The sequence below is a fragment of the Convolutriloba macropyga genome, chromosome 5 (genome assembly GCF_964194025.1).
Source record: "Convolutriloba macropyga chromosome 5, txConMacr16.3, whole genome shotgun sequence".
Taxonomy (NCBI): Eukaryota; Metazoa; Xenacoelomorpha; order Acoela; family Convolutidae; genus Convolutriloba; species Convolutriloba macropyga.
The window spans coordinates 31,916,726-31,944,610 of record NC_134472.1 but is presented as its reverse complement, the minus strand read 5'-3'; the positions used below and the strand labels follow the sequence as shown (position 1 = coordinate 31,944,610).

General features: G+C 35.3%; 2 protein-coding genes across 3 annotated transcripts in view; one reads left to right on the top strand and one right to left on the bottom strand.

Moving 5' to 3' along the window:
• The window catches only part of LOC142339327 (ubiquinone biosynthesis protein COQ4 homolog, mitochondrial-like), a 549,842-nt gene that overhangs the window by 150,422 nt on the left and 371,535 nt on the right, over window positions 1-27,885 (bottom strand). Inside the window, exons 2-3 of one of the 2 annotated variants that reach the window (XM_075389298.1) lie at window positions 3,945-4,480; window positions 577-974 (exon numbers count right to left, since the gene is read on the bottom strand). The exons of the other annotated variant lie outside the window; for it this stretch is intronic. Of the exons in view, the coding sequence (XP_075245413.1) occupies window positions 688-974; window positions 3,945-4,473 (816 nt within the window). The 5' untranslated portion in view covers window positions 4,474-4,480 and the 3' untranslated portion in view covers window positions 577-687. Of the gene's footprint in view, window positions 1-576; window positions 975-3,944; window positions 4,481-27,885 lie in introns of those variants that run through there. 2 annotated transcript variants of the gene reach the window in all.
• On the top strand, window positions 8,913-10,602 carry LOC142339952 (mannose-P-dolichol utilization defect 1 protein homolog). The gene has a single exon (XM_075390320.1). It carries the CDS (start codon window positions 9,790-9,792, stop codon window positions 10,438-10,440), a length of 651 nt encoding a protein of 216 aa, XP_075246435.1. The 5' UTR covers window positions 8,913-9,789; the 3' UTR covers window positions 10,441-10,602.

Here is a 27,885-nt window from a genome sequence, read left to right as displayed (position 1 = left end):
CCCGTTTTAAAAGCTCTAAGTCATGGAAAAATGTGAAAGCATCTTACAAAAAGAGAAAAGACAGAGCACCAATACAACCCAATTCGTGGATGATGAAAACCAAGAACACCCCAATATAGCTATGCTCAACTTACAGCCGCGCAGCTATTAAATCTAATTTTGCCGGCTTTTCATTTCACTTTTAGTATTAAACTGCCATCACTTGAGTTCAGCTGTTTCAAATTTAGATCACGCAGACCAATTTAGATCAGCAAAAATCAAGCGTTATTAAAATTAATCAAAAATTCGAGAGTAATTAACCGCAGATAATAGCTCTTTGCACAGATAATAACTCCTTCCGATAATAGCTCCGCAGATAATAGCTCCTTCACAAATTCTCTCAATATTTAAAAAAAAGAATCTGTAAAATAAAGCATTTTAAGAATATCTTGACAGTCGTTAAAATTGTTTTCTCTACGCTCCGATTTGAATAGTAGCAAAAAATGATCAATAAAGTCTGTAATTCTAATTTTGGTTCATCGCTGTTAGATAAAGAAGGCACCATGTTAAATCAATGCCAAAATTCTGATTAGAAACTACGTTGCTGAACCGTCAAAATTATTAGAGAGAGCAGAGGAAACAATTTTCACTTCCATTTATATTAGATGACAATATGAGCAATCGGGATTAAAAAGTTTGTTCAGTACATCAGTATATAAATGGTATTAGCTTGCTGGTTCGACTCTTGTAATCTTGGTATCCCGGCACGCTTCCGTATCGTTTTTCACTGGATCTCTCCTGGAAGTTCAACGAAAAGTGGCCCAGTAAATAAGTGACAAACAATGGACTAATCAGCAGGGATCCCCTCATATATCGACAAGGAGTGGCGGCCACAGCTGAGATGTACAGTCCCCACCAGAGGATAATCTCTCCCAAGTAGTTTGGATGTCGGCTTAGATTCCACAAGCCTGACTGCATGAATGCTAGTTCATTACCTGAAACATCAATCGGGTACCAACAAAATTACATTACCATTCCAAAAAAACACCTTTTCCTCGAGAGAGTATGACTAAATATGAACCTAGCTGGCAACATGCCCCCAAAAGAGCTAAATTTGCTTTGCAGACCTGTAGTCGCAAAATATCAAGACAAAAAGACTAAGCAAATTTTAATAGCGAATGCGTTGACCGATTTTTAGAGCTCAGACTTGATTCATTAGTATCGTTCTACAAGCTTCCTGATAAAAGTCAAATTAGAGTGAGCTATGATCAACAGAGCAGAACTCCTCCAATTAATGCAGTCAAAAGATATTTTGAGGAGAGGAAGTTATAAGTGACCAAAAAACTGTAACGCAAATGAACAAGCATAGCATGACAGGCCTTGAAAAACAATTCAACGAATTTACATAGAGTAAACAAATAATAGACGTTAAAAGGAACGGAAACGGATTTGGAAAACAAAGACTTGTCTCACGAGAAGATAAATATTGAGAAAGATTCAGTTCACCTTTTTCTCTGCTTAAAATTAGAGCAAAATGTTCACTTCAAAACCACTTTTTGATCCACTTCCTGTCTCGACTTGATCAAAACCACAACTCGAATTTGACCTAAAAAATCCAAACTGAAATAAAAAACATAACCAGTAGAATACCGGAAACGACTCAAAGCGTCATGCATTATAATCTCTAACCAAACCTTAACGAAATCAGAACATCAAAATAGACACAAAAAACAAAAAGAAACCGAATGAAACACATGAAAGAGTGTCTTAGAAAAAGCACACACTATTTTTCAGTTCAAGTGTGTGGGTAAGGGGCTGGTGGTAGGCGGGGGAAGGTGGGGGCGGGGGGGTAGATAGGTGGAGGGGAGGGATAGGTAGGTAGGTTGGGGGCAGGCAGTTAGGTGGGCGGTATGAAGTTTAGATAAGTATGGGTGACTTATATAGGATCAAAATACCTCAAAACAACCTCTTCACCATGAATATTATAAGCAGTTCCTAATTAGTATACATTACAAAATAAGGTACTATTGAAATCCAATGTTCGAAACGAGGTAAATGTTCGAAACGAGGTAAATGTTCGAAACGAGGTAAATGTTCGAAATGAAAGAAGTCATCAGCAAACTTGCTCTAGCTAAAGAAACATAGCCAGTAGAAAACCCAAAAAGACTCAAAGAGAAGTGCAATAAAAAGTCTTATCCAACCTTATCTTTTTGAGAAATTTGAAAAAGAAAAATGAAGCGATATACAGGGTGAAAAAAAAGTAACAATTAGTGAGAAATGTGGGTAGGTAGGTAGGCGAGTTGGGGTTGGTACGTGTGTGTATGCGGAGGAGGGGTGGTACGCGCATGCGGCGGGGATAGGTGAGGGGGGACAAGTTGGGCGGGGGGCAAAGGTTTAGAAAGGTAGGAGGGACTTTTATGGTATCACAAGCTATCAAACATAGTAATGACCTTTTAACCTTGAATATAAGCATCAGTTTTTTAACCTTGAATATAACCATCAGTTCTAAACTACTATAAATTACAAATTAAGCTACTTTTAAAGTCCAATGTTCGAAAACAGAAGTCAACGTTCTTAAACTCGATGTTCGAAAACAAAAGTCAAATTTCAAGTCATGACTTCATCTAACAAAACATAGCCTATAGAATACCGGAAGCGATTCGAAGAGTCGTGCAGCTCTTATCTAATCCTACCTATTCCAGAAATACGAAAAAAGCAAAATACCATGAAAAAAATTGTGAAATGTGAGTAGGTAGTAGGTACTTGGGGGAAGGCGTAGATGTGCGGTGGGGGGGGGGGGGGGCAAGGTGTGGGGAGGGGGTAGTTTAGATAGGTTGGAGGGACTTATATGAGATCAAAAATTCTCGAAATGACCTTTTAACCTTGAACATTACCATCCGTTCTTTATTACTATATATTACAAACTAAGCTACTTTTGAAATCCAATGTTCGAAAACGGAAGTCAACGTTCTAAAACAGAAGTCAAATTTCAAGTCATGACTTCAGCTTAAAAAAACCTGTAAGTGCCATTATTCCTCTTCGAGTCATAAAAGCCTGTATAATCTCAACACTCCTCAACGAGTAGTAAAAACCACTAGAAGGCCAGTACTCCTCTATGAATCATATACAGCCTGAGGGAATTTCAAAAACAACAAGTAGGAAACTGATCACACTACCTGACGTAACTAGTTTAAAATTAACCACTTCAATTGTGCTGTTCTGAATACAAAATGCAAGACTTCCGAAAAATGAATTCATTTTTTAGGAAACAAAATAAACATTGATTATATGAACTTCGTCTGCAATAATATAAACAAAAACTGTGATACGATGAAACTAGCACAAATTTTCTTTGACCTTAACTCCTCAATTTAATTAAGTTTAATTTAAGTTTAATTACTGCATGTCTGAACTGTATGAGAAGACAATTTGAAGTGAACCGAAAATTTCAAAACTGGTCGTTTTGTCTAGTTTTATAAATCAAAGTTTTTTAATGACTTGCATAACTTCCAGATATCGCAGATTCGAGAGTAGTAGTTTGAGAGCAGTAGTATAGAATAGTAGAAATGGCGACATCTATTCATTCTTTTTATAAATCACTGCTGGTATGCCATAACCTTCGTACTTGTTACATGTATACATTGAAGTCCTTTTAAATATTCTACTTTGTATCAAATTTTTCGTTGGTTTCAGAAATTTGCGAATGAGAGGATTCGGAACATTAACGACCTTCCCTGTTAATATATTAAGCTCGTATAATGGTACACATCCAGCTTGGCGGCTATTCACACGCTGGCTATACAAATTATTGGCAATAAATGGCGATTTTGTTTGTTCATGCATGTATAGGAAAACAAACGATTTATATGCGAAACCCACATACGAGAAGACTACATGAGATGTTTATTAATTGTAACAGATATCCGGATTTAATTCTGAAGAAGCCGGAATATCTTCACACTTACCAGGTTTTCCCTTGAAAGTCAGCTTTTGATGATCAGCAATGGCTTCAATCAAGAATCCTGTAGCGAACAGTCCCCATCCCACCATGTGCGCAATTGATGGCTTCTTTCCAATCGTATTCTGATAGAGAAAGAGACAGCACGATGGAAGAGTTATAAGCGACACCCAAACTCCTTGCACCATCCAGACTGTGAAAAATGTGGTTGAGCTGCTCTTGATCTTGTCAAACCTCCTATCGCCTCCATCGCGCATGACTCGATAGAACAGAAAGCCACCCAGTCGAGCAGCCCAAGCAACGGCACATGCATACTGTATTTTGCAGATCGTTGACGTTTTGTTTCGACTCATGAAAAAACAAACGCTAGGCACAAGAATATTGGTTACAGAGCCAACAAGATCATAGAATTTTTCCGTTTTGAAGTAGTTCGCAACTGTGAATCCGGCAAATTGGATCCCAAAATTAGCGCAACTAGCAATTTTCAAAGGTGACCAGCCACCAGCACACAACATTTTGGAAGCAGCGTTAATCATGACCAGTCTGAAAGGCAATTTATAAAACAATTAACTTAATGATAGACTGATTATACTGCCTTCTATATCAAAGCAGCATATAATGCATACAATATGAAGCTCGTTATTCTACTCAGCTTTAAGTAATTTGTGATATGTTAGATCTCAACCTCATAGATCTCAATATGCTAATAAGTTTTCAACCTTGCTCAAGTAAGACATTTACGGTTGTAAGCGTTTAAAACTCAATATAGCTTGCATTAATAGCGTTTGTACGTCGAAAGATATTCGGAAAATAAAATGTCTCAAAATTCTAAAAGACGTCTCCCTCCCACAATGAATTTTGTGGCCACTCAACAGTTTACGTATTGATTAGTGTCTACAGAGTTTGTTGGGCAAACCAATTGCAAAAAATCCCTTAATGAAGCAAAAATCCCTCATTGAAACTTATCATTTTATTCTCAGATGTCGATCACCAAATAAATGCCTCATATTGTATCATGTACACAATATCGAACGTGAATAAAATTTCTATAGCAAGGACTGTTTTCAATCGGATGACTATCGAAGCACGGCAACTGGCATTACAAGTTACTCCAGCTGGGCGATGTTCAAAAAACTTAACCTGCTGCATAGGTATATGCAAAGAGGCTTTAATGAATAACTAACCTTTATTCCCATACGCGCAAGAAAAAATTTAAATTTATTCTCTTAAAACTTAAAAACAAAAAAAAACACAAAAAACTCAAAAACTACGATTTGGACAAGGAGGGGATCCAATTTGACAGTAAGCACAACTTATTGCTTTCTTATGGCACGATGAAACTATCTGGTTTCCCGATGCATTTAAAACCTAGAAACTGGACACCTTGAGACGGATTGTGTAATGAAATTTACGTAAACAAAACGTAACTTGACGTTACACTTTACTTTTTACTAGATGGCCTTTTTTAATATACTGATGCACAATGACCACCAACAAGTTTCTCTTCCACTACCATCCATATTTCATTTGTAAGGAGTAGCAAGTTGCTGGCGTCTATCCAACTCGCTATAAAAAAATTAATTAATTCGTTTTTTCAGCCCGAAACCCACAATGCTACTGCTAACACTTTCCATGAGCACGAAACTTTCCTTATTTTTCTTTTAAAACTTAGCAATACCAACTATTTCTAAGAACAAAAAATAAGTAACTGCAATAGTTATACTCAGATCTTTGACAAGTTTAGAAAATAAGAGTGACCTTTACATTTTCCTTAAATACAAAAAAAAAGCCGACACAACCACTAAAATGAAACAAATAAGTTGAATAATAGCCTTTAAAAATACAAAAAAACTTTCCAATGCATCGACGCAAATTAATTGCCATATGAAAAATTTTTAACCCTTCACATTTTTCGTGCCATCATCCTAGGTCCTTTGAACATTTGCCCCCTATGAATAATTCTGAATTCTATTAGATACAAAGTTTTACAGCGCACAATTTAGCATTTAAATCCTCTATTTTCTTAGCTGCATTCAAAAACTTACTAAGGCCTTATATTTACTTACCGAAATAGCCAAAAACGTTGAGAAGTCGAAAACATTAACTTTAAACGAAAAACTGATATCTATTCCGTCACTAAATTTAATAAACAAAACAGTTGCGCAAAAGTGACACTTTATAGCTAGCTTTGAAGAGCATCAAATGAACAAATGTCACTTCTTTTTAATGAACTATCCAACAAAATCTGCAGATTGTCAGAAAAAAAAGGCGCAAGAGCTTCGTGGATCAGCAGTCTCAAGTTAAAAACCAAAAAAAGAGAAAGTAATTGCAGAGGAGTTGAATTATAATTGGAAAGCTGCTTAACTTACTGCTATTTCTAAACACTGCCTTCAAATAACCTTCAATTAGAATGACACACTCAGTTGATCTCATCTCCCTGAATAAAGCTGAAGTCATCTTGGGAGCGAGGTAAGTCACGTGTGGCCAAAAACTTAATCACGCTAATGAACTCCATTATGAGCGAATGAATCTCAAAAAAGGACGTTAGGCACGCAATTCAGACAAAACTGCACGGAATGAACAAAAAGCCAATTTGAAGTGATATGGTCAAAACAAAAATTTTGACGACGAAATAAACAACATAGGACCTGTCTTGAATTACTCCTGAAAAGATCAACTCCGGAAATAAACGAATCAAAAACCAAGACGTCAACGAAAGTAAACAGAAGACGAAAAAAAATTAGAAACCTTTTTTTAATTCTCTTTTCAAAAGCAGGGCTAGAGAAATAGAAAGAACCGACATTTTCCAAAAACATGTTTTTACTATGTCGTAGAACAGAAGTGGTATCAAAGTCGCACTTAAACTTCAACTCTTTATAATCTATCGCAGTATCCATAGATAGAAAGCATATATCAGCTTTAATTAAAACAATTGGGGAACCACGTAAAAAGTAAACAAATTTAGGCAGCAATTAAAAGTTCGAAAACATTCAAAAAAAACAAATGTTCAAAAAATAAAAATCATTAAAAGAATTAGCAATAGACTGAAACCCTTAAGTAGATTCAAGTATGTCTTTTAGAAAGCATATGAGACTTCTCATTAATGAGCAGGCAGCAGAAGAAAAAAAACACAATTACAAAAACGAGAAATATGTTTAAACATGAATGTCAAAGTCCTGAAAAGTGGTAGCTATGAATAAAAACCATTAAATAAATTTACACAAGACTAATTATAGAGCCTAGAGACCTCTAATTCGTGATACTAAAAGACAGAACAACAAAAACAACTAAAAACTCGAAAAATAAAAACATAGCTGGCAGATTGCCAGAAAATAGCCGCAATAGCTTCGTAGACCTGAAGTCCCAAGAAAACAGTAAACAACACAGACCATGAACGAATGAACAAAAAGCAGATTTGAAGTGGTTGTGACATCATATGGTCGTAACAAAAATCGCGAAGACGAAATAAAGAAAAAACCAAGAGAAGGCCAGTAATAGCCATCTATCGCTGTGCGGCTATTTAAAAAAAATTAGAAAACAAGACGTGTCAAAGATGTAAAAAGTCGAGCTAGAATTGAAAAAATTAGATTAGCTCAAACATAGCTAACGAAAGAACTCATGAGATCTATCATTAAAGAGACTAAGAGGCAGAACAAAAAAAACGACAAAAAGCGCGGAAACTTTTTTAAAATCATTTTTAGCAATTTGTCTCAAGTTCGTGCATTACGTATGAAAAACAATATAATTGATGAAAACATGACTCATAAGCAAGCCACATAGAGCTATCCATAATAAAATTAAATGACAGAACAATAACAAGAACAATAAAAGATGGAAGAATCCACAAAATCAAAAAAAAACAAACGATGTCAAATTGGTTAAACTGTCAGTTCTCAAATCAAATAAGTAAATTGATCTAAATATACCTTAAAAAAGCTCTAGTGACACCTATTATTAGTGAGACTAAATAACATCAAAGAAGTACAATAACAGCTAATCAAAAAAACCGCTAAGATTTCATATAGGCAGATAGCGTCCAATTCTTGACAAACCATTAGTTGCCTTTTGAGGGGTTTTAAAAACCACAACTTTGCTTTATTAAAACACGCGCATCACTTTGAAAAAAGTACTTTGACAAACAGCAAAAACAAGTCAAATTCCAGAATGTGAAAAAACTCGCACTTAATCTGTTTAAACACCATTTTCTCACTTCACTTTAAAAGCAGTTTACAAATATTTCACGCCTTAATGAAGTAGTTGCTTTCAGTTCCTCTTACAACTCCAGCGTGACTAAAATCATTACTCCAATTTGACTTCCAATTGACAAGAAAAGGTCGAAAAAATTAACAGATCTTTAAAAAAGACCACCAACACAATTCAAATTTTTTCTAATCGTAAAAAACCAAGAGAAGACTAATAAAATCCCCAGCTATCGCTTTGCAGCCAAAAAAACTTCAATGAAATCCACGAGAAAACTATTTCATGCATAGAAAAAATTGATGAACTTTCATAACGCCCCCAAAAATTGAAGTTTTTCATTTTTTCAAAATCTCGTTTTACTTTGTAGTTTTAACTGGTTTAGTGATTTTAGCAGCTTCTGAAATATTCAATTTTCCTTCCCCACTTTTTTCCGGTTTTAAAATTCTTTCAATTTGAAGAATTCAAGGATCGTTGCCACACGACGTAAACAGATTTCAATGGTAAAATCAGTTTCATTTTGAACTTAAACATATAGCTGTGCAATCTTTTCCCCGAAGCAGACATAACATTTTCGCTAAAGGAAAGACAAATATCAATTCTCTATAGTCGAGTGAATCCGATTCTTGACAAGGTAACCACCCATAACATAATCAGGTTCTAAGCTGAACTTGATTTGGAGAACAAATATCAATAACTATTTGATGGCATAGAGACAGCGACGAGACACCACATGATCAGTGTATGTGCAAATGGCGATTTACATGTTCCTCATATGGATCCTCTCACATAAAACAATATCTCAACTCGTTATTAAATAACGAACAGTGTTAATGCATTTTACGGCGCAACTATTTATTACTTTGGCTGGATCAATACGCATTAAGTGGCCTTAAAAATACTTATCTATTCTAAGTTTCCGTTCAACCGTAAATTCAAGACCATTCGATCCAATTTAGACCTCTAACTTATCTTAAACTGATGGATTTGGTAGAGTGATTTGAAACGTTCCCATAACATGGACATTCCAATTCAAACAAAACTGAGTCTTCATAGCTCCATAATTTAAGAGAGCTCCGGCAACCAACTTCGCAACCCGTGAAATTAACGCGTGGCATTCTCCTTCCATTTTATGTTATGACGCCTTTAACCAACGTTTGAAGTCCAAACTAGACTTCAGTAATACCCCACGGCTGAGGAAACATTCTGACCATTGTGCAAATTAAGGAAGAGACTGGTTTATTTTGTCTGGCTCGCTAAATAGAACCAACTGTGTACACAAGATACAATAAAACTGGTGCAGCAATATTTCTCGCAGCAGTGAACGCGATTAGGTCAATTCCAACTCTTGAATGACACTGTTCATCCTACGGCTACAAAGTAAACAATTCTAAATATTTTGCTCTGCTAACAGACCCACTCGTTCCATTGAAATGCTTCCATTCTATCTGATCTTTGCTTTTCTCACAAAATTCAATTAACTGACAACTGCTTTGCGGTTTGGTTTTAAGTGGTTTTCTGTTTATTGCTTCAAAAGCGTCATTCTTCTCAAAATACATGAGCAAAGCAGAAGTCCTATTTGTTTCGAAGCCTCTTGATTCAATTATCAAAAATTCTTTACATTTTGTTACAGATTAAGATTTTGTTCTATCGAAATGACCGATGCTGCTTTTGGTATTATTCTTAGCAAGGTGCTGGGAGCTGGGTTAATTGGACTGGCTTTCCTCGTCAAATTTCCACAGATTCTAAAAATAATGAAAAATCAAAGCGCCGAAGGATTGAGTCTTTCTGCCGCAATTATGGAGTTATTTGCAATGACATCGAGCATTTGTTATAACTACGCAAACGGATACCCATTCACAGCTTGGGGCGATACGTTCTTTGTGGGCATGCAAAATGTTGTAATCGTATACCTAATTTTCATTTTCCGTGGACAAGCCGGCGAAGGAACAATATTTGTAGGCGGATATTTTGCAATTCTATGGTTCCTTGCAATATCAGGCCTTGTTCCAATTTGGTTACTTGCTGGTTACCAAATGTGCAATGTACCTCTCATTCTTTCAGGAAAGTTCACTCAGGCCGCAGCGAATGTTCGAAATGGTCACACTGGACAACTTTCATTGGTCACGATTTCTATTCTCATGCTCGGAAGCCTCGCACGGGTATTTACTACACTTAAGGAAACTGGAGACACATTGGTGACAGTGACGTACGCAATATCATCATTCGCCAATTCAGTTCTCTTCATGCAGGTTCTATATTACTGGGATGCAACGAAAGAAAGAGTTAAGCAGAAGTCTTCATGAATATTTATTGAACAATTCAAACTAACTAGATGAACATGAACAACCTTATAGTATCAATAAGGGAGAACTAACTAATTTCAACACACTACATGCTATGTTAGCTATCGTTGTTTTGTATCGCATACCAAACAATAACAGTAATTTAAAGGTAATAACCATAAATATTAATATGTAGGACTCCTAGCGCATTTGTTTCTCATGTGCTCATGCAACTATCCGCAGTTCACTTCGCAGTTTGTACGTCTAAATAATGCACGCCATGAGCATTCAATCAGTCCAGTACTGGGTGCAATTATTCTAGCAAATTTTCGAAATTCGTTTTTGACAACGCTAACTTGTTGTGCTAACTTGTATAAAATTTTATGCTGAACGGAATCAGGAACAAAACGGCTGGCTCGCGCGGCGGATAGAATGTTCCAACATACATGTTGCGCCAAGTTTGTCAAAAACTTCTTTTCATTCTGAGTCGAGATCTTCGACTATCCATTTTTGTCCGTAGCAATCTTGAGTACGACTTCTATTTCAAAAAACTAATATTTCAGTTGATATAATTTTACCAAATAAAACGAAAAACTGCGTGTTAATTATTTTCCAACGAAAAACAGTTTTTCACAGAAACTTAAAGCTCAAAAAGAGCACCAGTTGATAATATTTAGTTAAAGAAAAAATGAAATAGATAATTGGAGCCCAATATTATGTCAAGTTCTCTTTTTGGTAAAAGGTTAATTTCAGTTTATAAGTAATTCATGCATCTCATATACGTACAATTTTAAACTTTTTACAATTTGAAGCAAACAAAGATTTTTTTATTTTCAACGTTCACGTTAATCGGAGAAAAAACAGTTTTTTGTACCTTTTAAATTGAAAAAATAACTCAAGCTGGTAGATTGCGATGAATGGCGATTTCATGTTTCAACTAATTTTGGACCAATCGGAGAGCCTATGTTTAAAAACTAGCCAAGCACCAAATGAAAAGAACGGCATAAGGTCAAAAACTATTAACTTTTTTCCTCGTTTTTTCTCTGATTAGATTTTCTGATGCTGTTGCACATTTTCCATTTCAAATCAATTAAACTAACAGTCAAATGGAACAATTAGTTACCTCGAGTATATGGTCCTGGAAAGTATTTTCAGCATTAAAGAAAATTTTTCTACTTCAACAAATGTTTATACCCTTTCTTTTATTTGAATTGTACGCATTTGAAAATAATCCTATAGAGTTTTTGCTCAATTGGATATGCAACAAACATCGACGAGAACTTAAGTATCTAAGGCCAAAAAACAAACATTTATTTCGTCCTCTCCTCAAAATGTTTCACTATTATGTTTTTGAAAGACCCTTAGAACTACTTCGGCTTTATGTCAAAATTTTCTGTATTGAGTTATTTGTTTCCTGCTGAAAGCCAAAATATACTATTTCAGTTTCAGTTTACTGAAATTATGTCAACCGTAAATCAGTTGAAACCTCATACTAGAAAGTCATTTGACGGATCAGGAATAATGAATAGAAAGCAAAAATAGTTTTCTTTCCTTTCTCTCTCAAAAACCAAGATTTCTTTGTTCTGTTCTGAAGTATCCCAATATTTCTGCTACTCTACGAATTTTCCGTGACATCAAGTTTCACAAATGAACACTGGTAAGTGAGCATAACTTCAGAAATTGATAAATTAGTAAAAATTGTTTTATCTTCAGCATGAATCGAAAAAGTTTCGGTAAACTTCAAACACGGCCTCGATAGAATGGATAGCCAACAAAATAACTGCCCTAGTTTGCAAAAATTTGTTGTTAAGGAAACCAGAGAAACAATCATTTTGTTTAGTCTTGTCCTCCTTCTCTAGAAAAACGTTTTACTACGCTTTTCGTGTGCATCGGGAATATCACAGTTGTTAAATTGGACTCAATTTTGATTACATAGAATCACAAAAACAATTTTAAAAAAACTTTTTTTAAAATTAACGTATGAATTCAAAGGAAAAAAATGAGAAACTTTCCCTTTTTCCTCTTTATGAAATTTTAGCGTCTTGTTTAAATTTTTTGATGTTCACGCTTTTTAACATTTCTTTGCTGTTCTGCTAACAATTTTGTTGAACTACCAAAGAAACTTTAAAAACTTACAATATAGAAATGGCAACTAAGAGAAGGATCCCGTTAAATTTTTTTAAAAAAATTCCGTGTTTGCTTTAAATATTCTAAATAATTATTTTTATAAATTTACAAACAGCTCGTCAGTTTCTTTTTTTTAAAAAAAAATGTAACAGAGCAAGCAACATGCCGGCAAACATCCATTGTTAATCCCTTAACGCACATCAAGGTTGAAACCGAAAAATAAAAAAAGGAAATCAACAGAATTTTTTAAAAAGTATTAAAAAAGGTACAGTAGTAGTAGTAGTAGTAGTAGTAGTAGTAGTAGTAGTAGTAGTAGTAGTAGTAGTAGTAGTAGTAAAGGCTTTAGGATTTAAACATAAATAAATCCAAGGGTTTGTTAGACCCACATGAGTTCAGTCCAAAGGTTCAACTGATTTGGTGTGCAGCTCTGTTTATACTTATTGCAGCATCCCACATGAAAATTTTGTGATCATAATCAATTGCTAGCAATTGCTCAAATCTATATGAACCATCTGTTGCACTATTAGTTAAAAGTGTTTTATCTGTCTATCCAGATCTCTTTGATTTTGCTCATTTGACCGTTGTGTAGTTCAATGAAGCATTTAAATTCAAATTCACTCAGCAGACACACTGAGTGAGTGAGGCAGATGATTTATGTAAACCAAAAATCGAATTTTTCATTTGCATCACGCTTTTCGATTTACATTTAGCACGATTTTTACGCTTGACATCTGACTTGCCTCACTCACCGTTTCTGCTAAATGAGTTCGAAATTATTTCACTCATTGAACTAGGAAATGTAGTGAAAATGGTCACGCTCAAATGATCGAAATCAAAACAAAGAAAACATGAAAAGGATTAGAAGGATGAGGCGTCAACCTGCAATAAACTTTGTCGTTTTTTCACAAAAAAATCAAAAGTTATCTAGAGTTATGTCTTTTTTTCGCTACAATTCGTAAACGGAAAGTGAAACTTAGACTGATGAAGAAAAAGCCAGCCTCTCATATATATTTACTCATTTTGAAAAAATATGTTGGAACAAAAATAACGAAAGAATATAATGGGTTAATGAAATATTAAAATGAGTAAAACGCATGAATTCAGAAATGAAAAGTACGCAATAGATAAGATTCCTGGCAAATAGTAAAAAATAATTCAAAAATATAGCCGTTAGAATACCGGAAACAACTCAAAGAGTCCTGCATAATTTACTTAGACCCGCATTACCTAAGTATCAGAGAAGGATTACTCTTAGAGAAGAATTAAGTGCTCAAGAAAACTATCGAAAGCGTTAGCTAGGAGGGACAATATGTGAACAAAATTATGTGCATACCATTTATAATAATAATAATAAAACAGAATTAAGGAAAAAGTGCAAGGGTTTTACATTAACCCCAGTTTGCTTCGTTCAGTTTATTAGATAACAAAATTCAGTTTTTTCACGTTCATGCTGTTGTCGCCTCCACACATAATTCGCCAAGAGCACGTGTTGTTTTCATCGTAACGCAGTCTGAAGTAGACAAAATACAGACCGAGAAGTCTGGCTTTGTGGTTCTCATGAAATAGGATATCGTATTGGAAGAAATCGTTGGAGGTGTTCGCCAGTTGGCAGGCCCTGTACCAATAATCGGATTCACATTTCCTGAGTTTTGGTTGTCGACATATGAAGTTACGAGTCGTTTGGTATCGAGTTGTACCTGGCTCGGTTACTGATATATGAAGTTTCCAGTTTAAATCAACTTTCCCGGTTAAAATTTTTGCAAATAACAAAACGAAATGTAGCTCTGGGTATAAGGATAAGGGAAGTAAATTGAGTTTTAAGAGTTGTTCTTTGAAAGGAATTTTGGCTCCATTTATCCAATTTACTGCATTTTTCTGTACACTTTCAATTTGACTGAGTTCAACTTTGCCTGTTTTCCACTCACTTGGGCCGTAACTGATAATTGAACAATATAACTGACATACGAGTTTTTCCTGTTTGCGTAATTTGCCAAAAAAAGGTTTGTATTGATTGAGTAAAGAGCGTTTAAAGTCTTTTGAGTACGAGATTGGGAATGAGTTGCCCATGTAAGAGTGTCGGCTACAACTGCTCCTAGGTTTTTCATTACTGAAGTAATTCCAAAACTGAAATTTGGCAAACGGACTGTGCCGACACCCTTCAACCACAAGCATTTACTGTTTGATAAATTTATTTCTATGAGAGTACATTGGCACCATTTCCAGATCCTCCAAATGTCGATATTTTTTGCCACTGGGTTGGTTCAAACTCTCTTGAAATCATCAGTGTAACCAAAAGAGTCTGACATGGAGCAGTTGGGAAGGTCATTGATAAAAACCAATAAAAGCAAGGGACCAAGAACTGATCCCTGTGGCACTCCGCTGATAACGCTCAGTACAGTCGAGATAGTTCGCTTGCTTCCTGTTTTTGAGGTAGCTAATCAACAAATTCAGACATGCTCCTCCGATTCCCAAAAAAGAGTGCTTTTCTATCAGTCGTTCGTGGTTCATTTTGTCGAATGCCTTTTTGAAATCAATATAAAAATCCATGAGGAAATCGCTGCTGGGCGAATCAATGTTGATGAAAAGGTGGTGTAAGAATTCAATTAGATTCGTGTCCGTTGACCTTTTTGAATGAAATCCATGCTGTGATTCTGATAAGAATGGCGAGACAAGGGATATAACTTGTTGAAAATTAATTTATTTTTATTATATGGTTGTCGCTTTTCTCCTGGCTAAGGATATGTTGGGTAATCTTGACAATAAAGCAAGGTAGAGATCGGAGAGATTCAAAGATTTCAGGTGCCTCTTCGCGGTGGCAATAGACAATACAAAACAAATTTGTTAGACCGCGAAGTTTATAAAGTAGGCTGGTAACCTCGAGAGGGGTGACTTTTGGGTTTTTTGGGTGTTTGGAATTGGCATTATCAATGAGATCGTGCCAGATAGTGAGATGTTTGTAGTGCAATGATTCAGAAATCAAGAAATTTGTAACGTCACTCTTTGACTATGGATTAATGTTTAAGCCGGGGAAGGAGTGAACTAGCTCCTGAATTTCCTCTCGTAGGTACTCTTCTTCAATGGAGTTATCGGAGTGGTAAAGTGAGCTAGCGCCAAAAAATTTAAACATGAATTTGCAAGAAAGTGAAATAATTCGTAAAAAGGGTTTTGGAATGAACTCAGTTGGTTTGAGTGGTTTAAGCACTTGCATGGTAAACATGGTAAACACTTGAGAAAGTTGCAAACATTACTACAAGTTTTTGTGACTAAGTTCACATTACCAAAACATAAAGCTGACAAGCATTTAAAGAGAAGAATTTCCAGCTTACACAAAACTATTAGGAGCTTAAACGAATGAAGTCTTGCGTAAGAAAAATCTCGGACAGAAAACGGACAACAAAATGAGAAAAACCGAACACTTCAAAAGTGACCACTTCAACTTGAATTTAGTCGTTACCTGCTAATTCAGTACATATAACACACTAAAGACTACAAAGTCAGCTGAGGGCCTCTATTGCAACTTAATGCCCGCCGAGCTGTATATGGAGAATTTGCTGCCTGTTCAAAAACTGTAAACCTATTTCGAAACTATCTCATTTATAACGATCAACAAGGGTGCTTCAACCCGTGCATTGCAGAAGGCTGAACTACTACTACTACTACTACTACTACTACTACTACTACTACTACTACTACTACTACTACTACTACTACTACTACTACTACTACTACTACTACTACTACTACTACTACTACTACTACTACAACTACTACTACTAATACTACTACTACTACTACTACTACTACTACTACTACTACTACTACTACTACTACTACTACTACTACTACTACTACTACTACTACTACTACTACTACTACTACTACTACTACTACTACTACTACTACTACTACTACTACTACTACTACTACTACTACTACTACTACTACTACTACTACTACTACTACTACTACTACTACTACTACTACTACTACTACTACTACTACTGTTTGAACACTTAAATTCCATAAAGAAATAAAGGAACAATGACAATAAGTCAAACAAGTTAATAAAATGCATATAAGTTTGAGCTTATTTGGCTTTACTTAATCCAGGAAATGCTGTTCGACAAAAGTGTTGAAGCGGGATTTAGACTCTCTTTTCGCTTTCTGTCGTAAGATGATGTAGCTCATGTTGTTCCTTGCTTCAAGTTGATCCATCCAAGTCTTGCGTTGACCCCCTGGAGCTCGTTTAGCATATCGATATCGATATTTTTCTGTCGGCTCCCAGGTGAAGGCTCGGAGCGCTAGACGATCGTCATTCATCCTCAGGATATGGCCAAACCATTTCAACCGTTTAATCATGATCATTGCAGAAAGTGTCGACATACGTGATCTAGCCAGTACTTCTTCATCTGTCACCCTCTCCAGATATGAAAAACATAGTATCCTTCGCAGACAACTGGTGTGAAAGCTCTCAAGTTTCCGTTGCGTTGATTTTCTCATGATCCACGTTTCAGAGCTATATAAGACCACTGATAACACGAGAGCTCTGTATAACTTGCATTTGAGGGGAATGCTAAGTTGTTTGCTCTTCCAAAGCTTCTGAAAGATCGCAAATCGCTGTCTCCCTTCCGCCAGCTTGGCACTGATTTCCTTTATGTCACCATGTTGCAAGCTCACGAAAGAACCGAGATACTTGAAAGCTTCTACATTTTCGAAATCCACTCCATCTCGATCGTGGACATTGCAGGAGAAAATGCGAGATCTTCCAGCCTTTTCTGTGCCGCAGTATCGTGACTCGTGAATTCGTCGACCTTTCACAGTTGCAAATTTCCTAGTGCACTTCTGACAAGTGAGGCTTTTCTCTAGCCCAACACACTTTGACGCGCTGTCTTCGACCCTCTTCGAATTCTTAGACTTGCAGAATCTGGCTTCATGCACTCTGCAGCCTCTTGCAGTGTCGAAGCGACGTTTACAACCTGAACATACACAACTATCGTCATCAGAGACCGCAGATGATCTGTTATCTGCCGTAGACACTAGATCAGCAACCACTGACCTCTCGTCGCTGCTAACTGTCACAAGCTCAGCCTCCGCTGAACTTTTCAGTCTCAGTTTCTCACCAGCTAGTGTCTCGAACCAGCCCGCATTCTTCTTCTTGCCCACCAGCACCTCTCTGCCAATGAGTAGTCGGGATTGGTTTCCGACCTCAATGAGAGTCCCAAAACGGCCTTTGCGGTTTCCTGTAAGAACTTCCACGTTCCTTTGAGCAATGGGTACACTGGCTCCGGGTTTTTCGCATTTAACACCCATATTCTTTGTCTTCCCAACATTGATCATTAGGCCAACAGCCTCGGCTAAAGGTTCAATTCTATGTAGATTTGTTTGAACTTCGGAATCAGAGACGCCCAATAGGGCAACATCATCGGCGAAGTCAAGATCAGCAACACAGCGTCCAATGTCGATTCCTCCTTGAACTGAATTAGCCAACACATAGTTTATCACAAGGCCAAAGAGAATAGGCGACCATACATCACCCTGGCGAACACCAGTTTTTACGTCGAACATCTGGCCCTTCTCGCCCTCTGCCTTGACGCAGCACTTGAAGCCTTCGTAATTGTTGCGGATGACATTCACAACTTTTTGTGGGAGCCCGTAATGTTTCATTATCTTGTACATCATCTCGTGGTCCACCGAATCGAATGCAGCGCGGAAGTCAATGAAACAAAAACTGACGTCCAATTGGAAGGCCATGCATTTTCTCTAGTATTTGCCTCAACGCAAACAATTGGTCAGTGCAGCCCCTGCATTTTCGGAATCCGCATTGTTCTTCTCTTAGCACTTGATTAAGTGCATCTTTGCATCTATTCAGGATGATTGACGCAAAAACTTTTCCAGGTACCGAGAGCAGTGAAATTCCGCGATAGTTCCCACACTCAGATCTTTTTCCTTTGCTTTTGTATAGCGGGACAACCTCTGCTAACTTCCAGTCTTGTGGAAGATTTTCTTCAGTCCAGCACTTGTTGACAATGTCCCAAAGCCATTCAGCGATTCCAGTATGCGACTTCAGCATTTCGGCAGAAATATCGTCTGGTCCACTTGCTTTACTACTACTACTACTACTACTACTACTACTACTACTACTACTACTACTACTACTACTACTACTACTACTACTACTACTACTACCACTACTACTACTACTACTACTACTACTACTACTACTACTACTACTACTACTACTACGACTACTACTACTACGACTACTACTACTACTACTACTACTACTACTACTACTACTACTACTACTACTACTACTACTACTACTACTACTTACTACTACTACTACTACTACTACTACTACTACTACTACTACTACTACTACTACTACTACTACTACTACTACTACTACTACTACTACTACTACTACTACTACTACTTACTACTACTACTACTGTTTCAACACTTTAATTCCAAATATGAAATAAAGGCACGGTTGGCAACAAATACAAACAAAACAAGAAGAATTATTTGTTTGGTTATTCTGTGAAGTGCTGTACGACGAAATTGTTGAAGGCATTCTTTGACCCGGTTGCTGCTTTCTCCTGCAATCTGGTGAACGATACTTTGTTTCGTACACAGTCTACTTCGATTTGACTCATCCATGTTTTCCGTTGCCCCCCAGGAGCGCGTCTAGCATGGACGTATTGATCGGGCGGGTCCCAATCGAAGGCACTGCGGGCTAATCTTTCTGGTTCCATTCTCTGGATGTGTCCGTACCATTTTATCCGTTTGAGCATGATCATCGTGGATAGTTGGGGCATTCGTGATCTTGACATAATTTCTTCGTTCGTTGCTTTCTCCAGATATGACACACGTAGAATTCTCCGAAGACAACCATAGTGGAAACTCTCAAGTTTTTTATCCATTAATTTCGAAAGAGTCCAAGTCTTTGAGCTGTACAGCACGGCTGATAAAACGAGTGCTTTGTACAAATTGCACTTGAGGTGCACGCTGAGCTGCTTGCTCTTCCAGAGATTTTGGAAGTTAGCAAACCGTTGTCTACCTTCTGCAAGTTTGCAATTGACTTCCTGCAGGTCTCCATGCTTGAGGCTGACATATGATCCGAGATACTTGAACGCTTCTATGTTTTCAAACTCGTTTCCGAGAACATCTTGTACTTTGCAGGAAAACACGCGTGTGGCAACTGCTTTAGGTTTGCCACAGTATCTGGATTGGTGAACTAATGTACTCATTGCTTTGGTGTTTGAAGGCTGAGATACGACTAGTTGCGCCACAAACTAGAAGACCAGTGCCTCGTTAGCTCGACCATGTGAGCGGAGAGCCGCAGCACATGACCTACCCCCAGGGGACACCACGTGGAGGTGAGGTTGGATTTTGTCCCCCACTACTACTACTACTACTACTACTACTACTACTACTACTACTACTACTACTACTACTACTACTACTACTACTACTACTACTACTACTACTACTACTACTACTACTACTACTACTACTACTACTACTACTACTACTACTACTACTACTATTGCTACTACTACTACTACTACTACTACTACTACTACTACTACTACTACTACTACTACTACTACTACTACTACTACTACTACTACTACTACTACTACTACTACTACTACAACTACTACTACTACTACTACTACTACTACTACTACTACTACTACTACTACTACTACTACTACTACTACTACTACTACTACTACTACTACTACTACTACTACTATGTTCATCGGTATTCGAAGGCTTAAATTTATCAGAAATATGCGTGAAAACATCTTTGGAAAACATAGCAGGGAAAGTCCTGAAATGAAATCCAAAGAATTGAATGAAGGAATAAAAACTACTGTACCTGACCAGCAGACCAGCGGAACAATGCCACAAAACAGAAAAATAATTCAAATTCAGAGAAAAAAATAATAGCAATTAATGTGTATATACAATTGGGATCGTCATTTTGAAAACCAAGTCGTTGGATACCAAGATCCACGAGAGCATCTGGCGTAAAAGTTTTCGAGTCTTTCCCATTATAGCCCTCCATGAAATTATAGAACCCCATTATGGCATAATTACCAAGATTGGAGTCGATAGGTTATCTGACCACTAAGCTGGGGGTATATTGGGAAAGACCCAATTTTTCAACACATAAACTGTAATGTTAAAATTAATGAATAGACACAGCAAGCTCAAACAATATGGACTGTATGAGTTCAGAAAAATTCAAAGCGACAGAATAATCCTATAAGCAAAGACAAATACGAAAAATGTTGCAAATCTGTCTATATCTTTAAACAACTAATGCCCTCGAAAAATCTATTATTTCTCACTAAAATCATAATACCATTTAAATGTCATGCTAGCAGAGATCTAGCAGCGCAAAGAGCAAACAAGCAAAAAAGAGAAAACCTAAAAAACTCCGGGAAAATCTAAATAATTTGGCTCAAGTCCTCGACGGTGTCCACAAAACAGCCAATCGAAAAACTGAACCACTTAAAAGTTTTCCAAAAAACTGAAAAGTTGCAAACACATCAGCCAGCCCTCAGAGTGTTATTGAACACTAAAGATCAGAATCTCAAAAAAAACGACAAAAACTTTAAATTGCAAAAAATCACTCTTAATTTGGTTGTTTAAATTTGCATTACCATTTAAAATCGTACCAAAAAAAGACACACAGTTTGCTTGCAATTGAGTTTTCTAAACTTAAATTATTTATTTTTAATAGACCCTTAAAACAAAATATTTAAAAATTGACAAAGCTTCAAAATTGAACTTTTTTGGACTCAAAAACAACAAAATGACCCTTCAACAAAATTTAATAAAAGATTGTCAATTTAAAACTTACCTTCAAACGTTTTCCAATTCTGAATTCACCTTCAGGTAAAAAAGATTACAAATTGCTAACATGAAAATCCAGAATATAAAATCCAAATTACCAAAATCACTCAAGGAAATAGAAAACGAATTTTTACTTATCTACAGTCGTATCGACAAAATTTTTGCATCTGAATAAAAATATATATTCTATTTGATTTAGCTGATGCATATCCACATTTTTTTTGTATAAAAAACCGACATAAATTACCTTAAACTTACTTTGGTTTTGTACAATTGTACAATTGAAATTTTCGTTTTTTCACCTGTCTTTCTTTCAAGTTGGAATTTAATCTCCAAACTAAGCTTTCAGTGTCAATTCTCGTGTTCGGTATTCGTCGCTCGTGTTGATGGCTGGTTTCAGTGTTCTAATATAGAGCGCCTCTTGTTGCATGAATTTAGACTGGTTGCCGCACTGGTCTAAAATCTTCCACTGGAAAGCTGTTTTATCACCGTTGCACTCAATTGCATGTACTCCCATCGGCGAGTCCTGGCATGCTGAGATTTGGCATGCTCTTATGGTAATATGTCGGCCTGTCTGCCCTACATAGATGGATTAGCTTCCATTACAAGAGAGTTCAAAAACAACGTGGGATTTGAGGTCTTTATCAAAGCTAGACCTAGGGCTAGGTAAACAGATCTTAAGTTTCCGAGTGGTGAAAATTGTCCGTACAGGATGAATTTTGTTCAGCTTCTTTACAAATTCCAAAGAAATTTTGCCTCTGTTCTGTAATACAAATTGCTGTTTCTCAGTATTTTTCTCAGTAATTGCAGCAACGGCATTGTTATATCCTTTTCTTTGTTCTTTCATTTACAGCTGGTTAATTGTATCCCTGACATTTTTCCCTACCCAATGCCTCGGATATTGATTACAATCCCAAATTTTTTCATTTATTGTCAAGGTTTCAGGGAACGCTTCCCAATTGCTAATGCCTAGGAACAAGCGGTCTTTTGTACCTGTATAATGTTTTTCTAATGATAAAGGGGTGCAGAACTACGATAGTTAACAAATGTTCCATTATGTGATATTTTTGATACCATGTGCAAAAAATTGTACCTGTGGTTTTTTCGTTAATCGACATGTCCAGAAATGTAAAACTGTTATTGTCATCCATTGTTTCTAATAAAAATTGAAGAGTTGGGTGGAGGTTATTGACCGCATCTAACAGCTCTTTGGTGTCACCTCTAACAATTCGCACAATATCGTCGTTATATCTCAGAAAAACTTTTGTTTCGAACGAATGGTTAATGTCAATCCTATCATTTTCACGACAAAATGCGATGGCCCATTAACTTTAAATTAAAGTTTTCCTAGCGCGGTCTATACTTTAAGCAGTTCAAAAACTTCTAAACCAAGCGGAGTGCATCTAATCTATCACTCTCTGGCCGCCAATTATTTAACCCGTTTCGAAAGGACAAATTCAATGAAAAAGATATGAGAAAATTAAGAATACATAGCCAGAGGATTTCCGGAAACAATTAGAAGAGCCGTCTCTGCTAAGAAAAACTCTACCCAGTCAAGTAACTATTACGAACTAAAACAATTCAGGAGGTTTTAAAAAATATATGAAGTCAGATACTTTAATAGATATTTTAAGACCAGATCTTTTATTATTACAAGGGCAATCAAACCCGAAACCCAAGGTGGTTTCAAGCAAATAAGAAATTTAAAACGTGCTCTGAAAAAACTGGGAGGTCCTGAACAGAGTAAAAATTCTATTTTTTCCATGTTTCCAACCAAAAAATATTTTATACTAGCGATACGGATAACACTTGGTATCTAAGCAAGCCTTAAGTGATAAGCTTCTTTAAAGATCCACCAAAAAAGGAGTAAAACAAAACAAGAAGCGAAAAGATTGATAAAATTCACCTTAAAACCAGCATAATATATGAAAATCTCTATATTAGCATGAAACACAAAAATATCGTTGTCTAGGTTTATAATCAGTCTTATTTGTGTCTCTGGTTCTTCGTAGATAAATTGAGTTTCTGGATTGCGTTGCGATGTCTGCAATTGCACAAGAAAGTCCAAGAAAAAGGGTTCTCATCTGAATGATTCTTGGCAAGGTAATTCCAGTAAATCTTAGTTAATTGAAACCTGTTGACTTCAATTATTAATGGACATGTCTGTTTTTCAATTATGTTTAGTTAATGTTTGTTTTCTTCTATATGTTTGTGGTTCCATCAGATCAAAAAACTGAACCAGTTCAAATTTTTCCAAAAAATTGAAATACTTGACAATTTCATTGAAAAGTCTCCAAAGTATAGGAAACCATTATCATAAAAGGTAATTCTTTGACACTCAAACTACTCAGTTATCCATAGTCAAGCTGAAAAAATTTTCATTGGTCCGTAAAAATTAAAAACGGTTTTTTGTTTCTAGAAAATATAATAAAACTCATTGACCCTATAAAAAATTTTAAAAACACAAATTTTCAAAAAAAGTTGACAAAAACTGCAAATTTGAATCGCCGCAGAATTTCCTGAGAAAAATAATTTCAAAATCATCCCATTGTATCCAGAAGCCTTTCAATAACCAACCCATCTACCAACTCTAAGAGTGTAATTGGTAACTAAAGACAAAAATTTCAATAAAAGACGAGAACTTGAGAAAAATTCGGCAAAAAAGTCATTTTTAAATTGGGCGTTTAAATTTGCATTACCAAATAATATCGTATCAAAAAAAATTTTTATTAAACCCTTAAAACAAAAGAATTAAATGTTGACAAAGATTGAAAAATTGAAGTACTTTGGACTCAAAAAATACAAACTGATCTTTTAAGCTTGAATTAAAGTATTTAGCGGTTAGCATTATAAGCATTTGAAAACTCCTAAACACAGTATAGTGCCTCTAAGGAAACATATTACCCACTCGCCAAAACCCATTTATTCCATTTTGAAAGGCCAAACTCAATGAAAAAGGTGTGAGAATAACTAAGACAATATTTTCCGAAGAATTCCGGAAACAACTAGAAGAGACGTCTCTGCTAAGAAAATCTGTACCAGTCATGTAATTTTTACATACGAAAAACCATTCAGGATAACTTATATAATATATGAAGTCAGATATTTCATCAGAACAGATCTTTTATTATAACAAGGGCACACAAACCCAAGGCTAATTCAAGTAAATAACAGTTGAAAAAACTTCCCCTGAAAACAATTGGAAGAACATATATTGATTATAAAACTTTTGTACGATTGTAGAAAGAACAGAAACTCATTATGAAAAACAGATTAAAAATTGTATTTTTTCTCATATGTCTCACCAAAAAATGTTTTATGCCAGCGAAACAGGAATGTCTAGGTATCTAAGCAAGCCTTAAAAAATAGGCTTCTTTTAAAATTCACCAAAAAAGGAGCAGAACAAATGAAGAAGAGCATCAATCGATGAATTTCACATTAAAACCAGCATAATATATGAAAACCTCTATATTAGCATGAAAAACATATAAGTAGTAGTTTAAAGTTTTTATCAGTCTAATTTGTATCTTTGACAATTCATAGATAAAATGAGTTTCTGTATTGCGTTGCCATGTCTGCAATTGACATGAAAGTCGAAGAAATTGGGTTCTCATCTGAATGACTCTTAACAAGGTAATTCCATTAGGTCTTAGTTAATTGAGACTTGTTGACTTCGTTTATTAATATACATGTCTATTTTTCTATTATGTTTAATATATGTTTGTGTTTCTTCTAGATAATCGTGGTTTCTTCAGATCAAAGAACTGAACCAGTTGAAACTTTTCCAAAAATAAGAAAAAGTTGGAAATTTTATTGAAAAGTCTCCAAATTATAGGAAACCATTAACAAAAAAGTATTTCTTTGACACCCAAACTATTCACTTATCTATATTCAAGCTAAAAAGAGTTTCACTGGTCCCTAGAAACTAAAAACCGTTGTTTCTTGTCAATAGAAAAAATCTTCCAGCTCAAAAATAATATAATTGACCCTATAAGAAAAAACTTTTTGAAATGATTTAATTTTTTAAAAGATTGACAAAAATTGCACATTTTATTGATTTGCCGCTGAATATTTCGATAACCAAAATTCCAAAACCATCCCATTATCTTTCTAAACTTTTAAATTATTTGTTTACAATAGAGCCATAAAAAAATTTAAAAATTGACAATTCTTGAAAAATTGAACTACTTTGGACTCAAAAAATACTAACTGACCCTTTAACCTTTAATTAAGGTATTCCTACTGTGATTTGTACTAAACCCAGTGGGGTGCATCTAATGAAACCTAATACTCTCAGGTGGTTCCTAAAGATAAAAAAATGAACCAGGTAATTTTTTTTAAGAATTTGAAAAAAATGCAAATTTTTTCGAAAATTCTCCAAAATTTAGGAAACTATTATCATAAAATGTATTTCTTTGACACTCAAACTATTCAGTTTTCCATAGTCAAGCTTAAAATTTTTTTGGTCCCTAAAAATTAAAAAGTGTTTTTAGTCTCTGGAGAGAATCTTCAAGCTCAAAAATGAAATTATTCAACCTAAAGGACAGAACATTTTAAAAATGACAAATTTTTCAAAAAACTTGACAAAAATTGCAAATTTTATTGAGTGGCCGCTGAATTCTTTGATAATGGTTTTTTCAGAACCACCCCCTTGTCTCCAGAAACCATCCAAAAACCCATAGCCAGCCCTAAGAGTGTTATTGTTCACTAAGGATAAAATTCTCAAAAAAGACGAAAACTTGAAAAAAAAATGCAAAAAAATAACTCCTAGTTTGGGTGTTTAAATTTGCATTACCAAATAATATCGTAACAAAAAAGAACATGCAGAAGAATCATTTCTTGCATTTCAGATTTCTAAACTTGAAGAGTATTTATTCTTAATGAATCCACAAAACAAAAGAATTAAAAATTGAATTATTTTGGACCCAAAAACTAAAAAACTGACTTTTAAACCAAAAGTAAAGGTGTTAATAGCACTCTCAGCAGTTCAAAACTACTAAAACTAGCTTAGTGCATCTAATTCAACCTAATATCCTCTGGGAGCCACCTGTTTATCCCGTGTTGAAAATGCCAAATTCAATGAAAAACGTATGAGAAGAACTGAGAAAACATTGAGAAAAAAATATGAGCCATCTCTGCTAAAAAAACTCTACCACCCAATCAAATAATTGGTACCTTCTAAAACCATAATATAGGAAGTCAGATTTTTTATAAGAACAGATTTTTCAATATTTTAGGGGCACGAAAATCCAAAAGCAAATGCAAATTCAACCAATTAAGAGTAAATGAAGCTGCTCCAAAAACAATTGGGAAAACATATACAAATCATAATTTTTTTTGAAGATTTCAGAAAAAAAACAACGGCAAAACATTAAGAAAATTAGACTAAAAACTATATGTTTTCTAATATTTCCCACCAAATATGTTATAAATCAGCGAAGCAGTAATGACTTGGTTTCTAAGCAGGCCTTAAATGATAGGGATCTTCTAAAATCCACAAAAATGAGAAAGATCAAGAAGCAAAAAATTGGTAAAATTCACCTTGTAACCAGCATAATAAATGAAAACCTCTGTGTTAGCATGAAACACATATTACTAGTAGTTTAGGTTTTTAATCAGTCTCATTTGTGTCTTCAGCCCTTCATCGATGAATGAGTTTCTGGATTGCGTTGCGATGTCCGCAATTGCACAAGAAACTCCAAGAAAATTCACTAACTTGGATGCTCATCTGAGTTACTCTTGGCAAGGTAATTCCAGTAGATCTTTGGTATTTTCAATCTGTGGACTTCGCTTAAAAAGGCGCATGTCTGTTTTTCTATTATGTTTAATATGTGTTTTTGTTTCTTCTATATATTTGTGTTTCCCTCAATACTGAACTGAACCATTTGAAATTTTTCCAAAAAGGTGAAAAAGTTGCAAATTCTATTGATAACAATCAAATACAGGAAACCATTATCTTAAAAAGTATTTCTTTGACACTCAAACTATTCATTTATCCATAGTCAAGCCTAACAATTTTTAATTGTTCCTATTGAAAATTATTGAACTTAAAGGACAAAACATTTTAAAAATGGAGTTTTCAAAAAAGCTGACAAAAATAGCAAAACTTTTTGAATCGCCACTGAACTTCTTGATAATCATATTTTAAGAACCATCCCCTTGGCTCCAGAAGCCATCATATAGGCAACCCATCTATCATTCCTAAGAGTGTTATTGATCGCTGAAGATCAAAATCTCAGAAAACGACCAAAACTTAAAACAAATTCCAAAAATTCATTCCTGATTTGGTTGTTTAAATTTGCATTACCAAATAATATCGTACCAAAAAAACACACAAAAGCAATATTGCCTGCAATTGAGTTTTCTAAACTTGTAAACTATTTATTTTTAATAGACCCATAAACAAAAAAGTTAAAGATTGATAAATTTTGAAAAATTGAACTATTTTTGGAATCAAAAACTACA

What these genes read in the sequence shown, in the direction of transcription:
- LOC142339952 (XM_075390320.1), top strand. Translation starts at nt 9,790, where the DNA reads ATGACCGATGCTGCTTTTGGTATTATTCTTAGCAAGGTGCTGGGAGCT.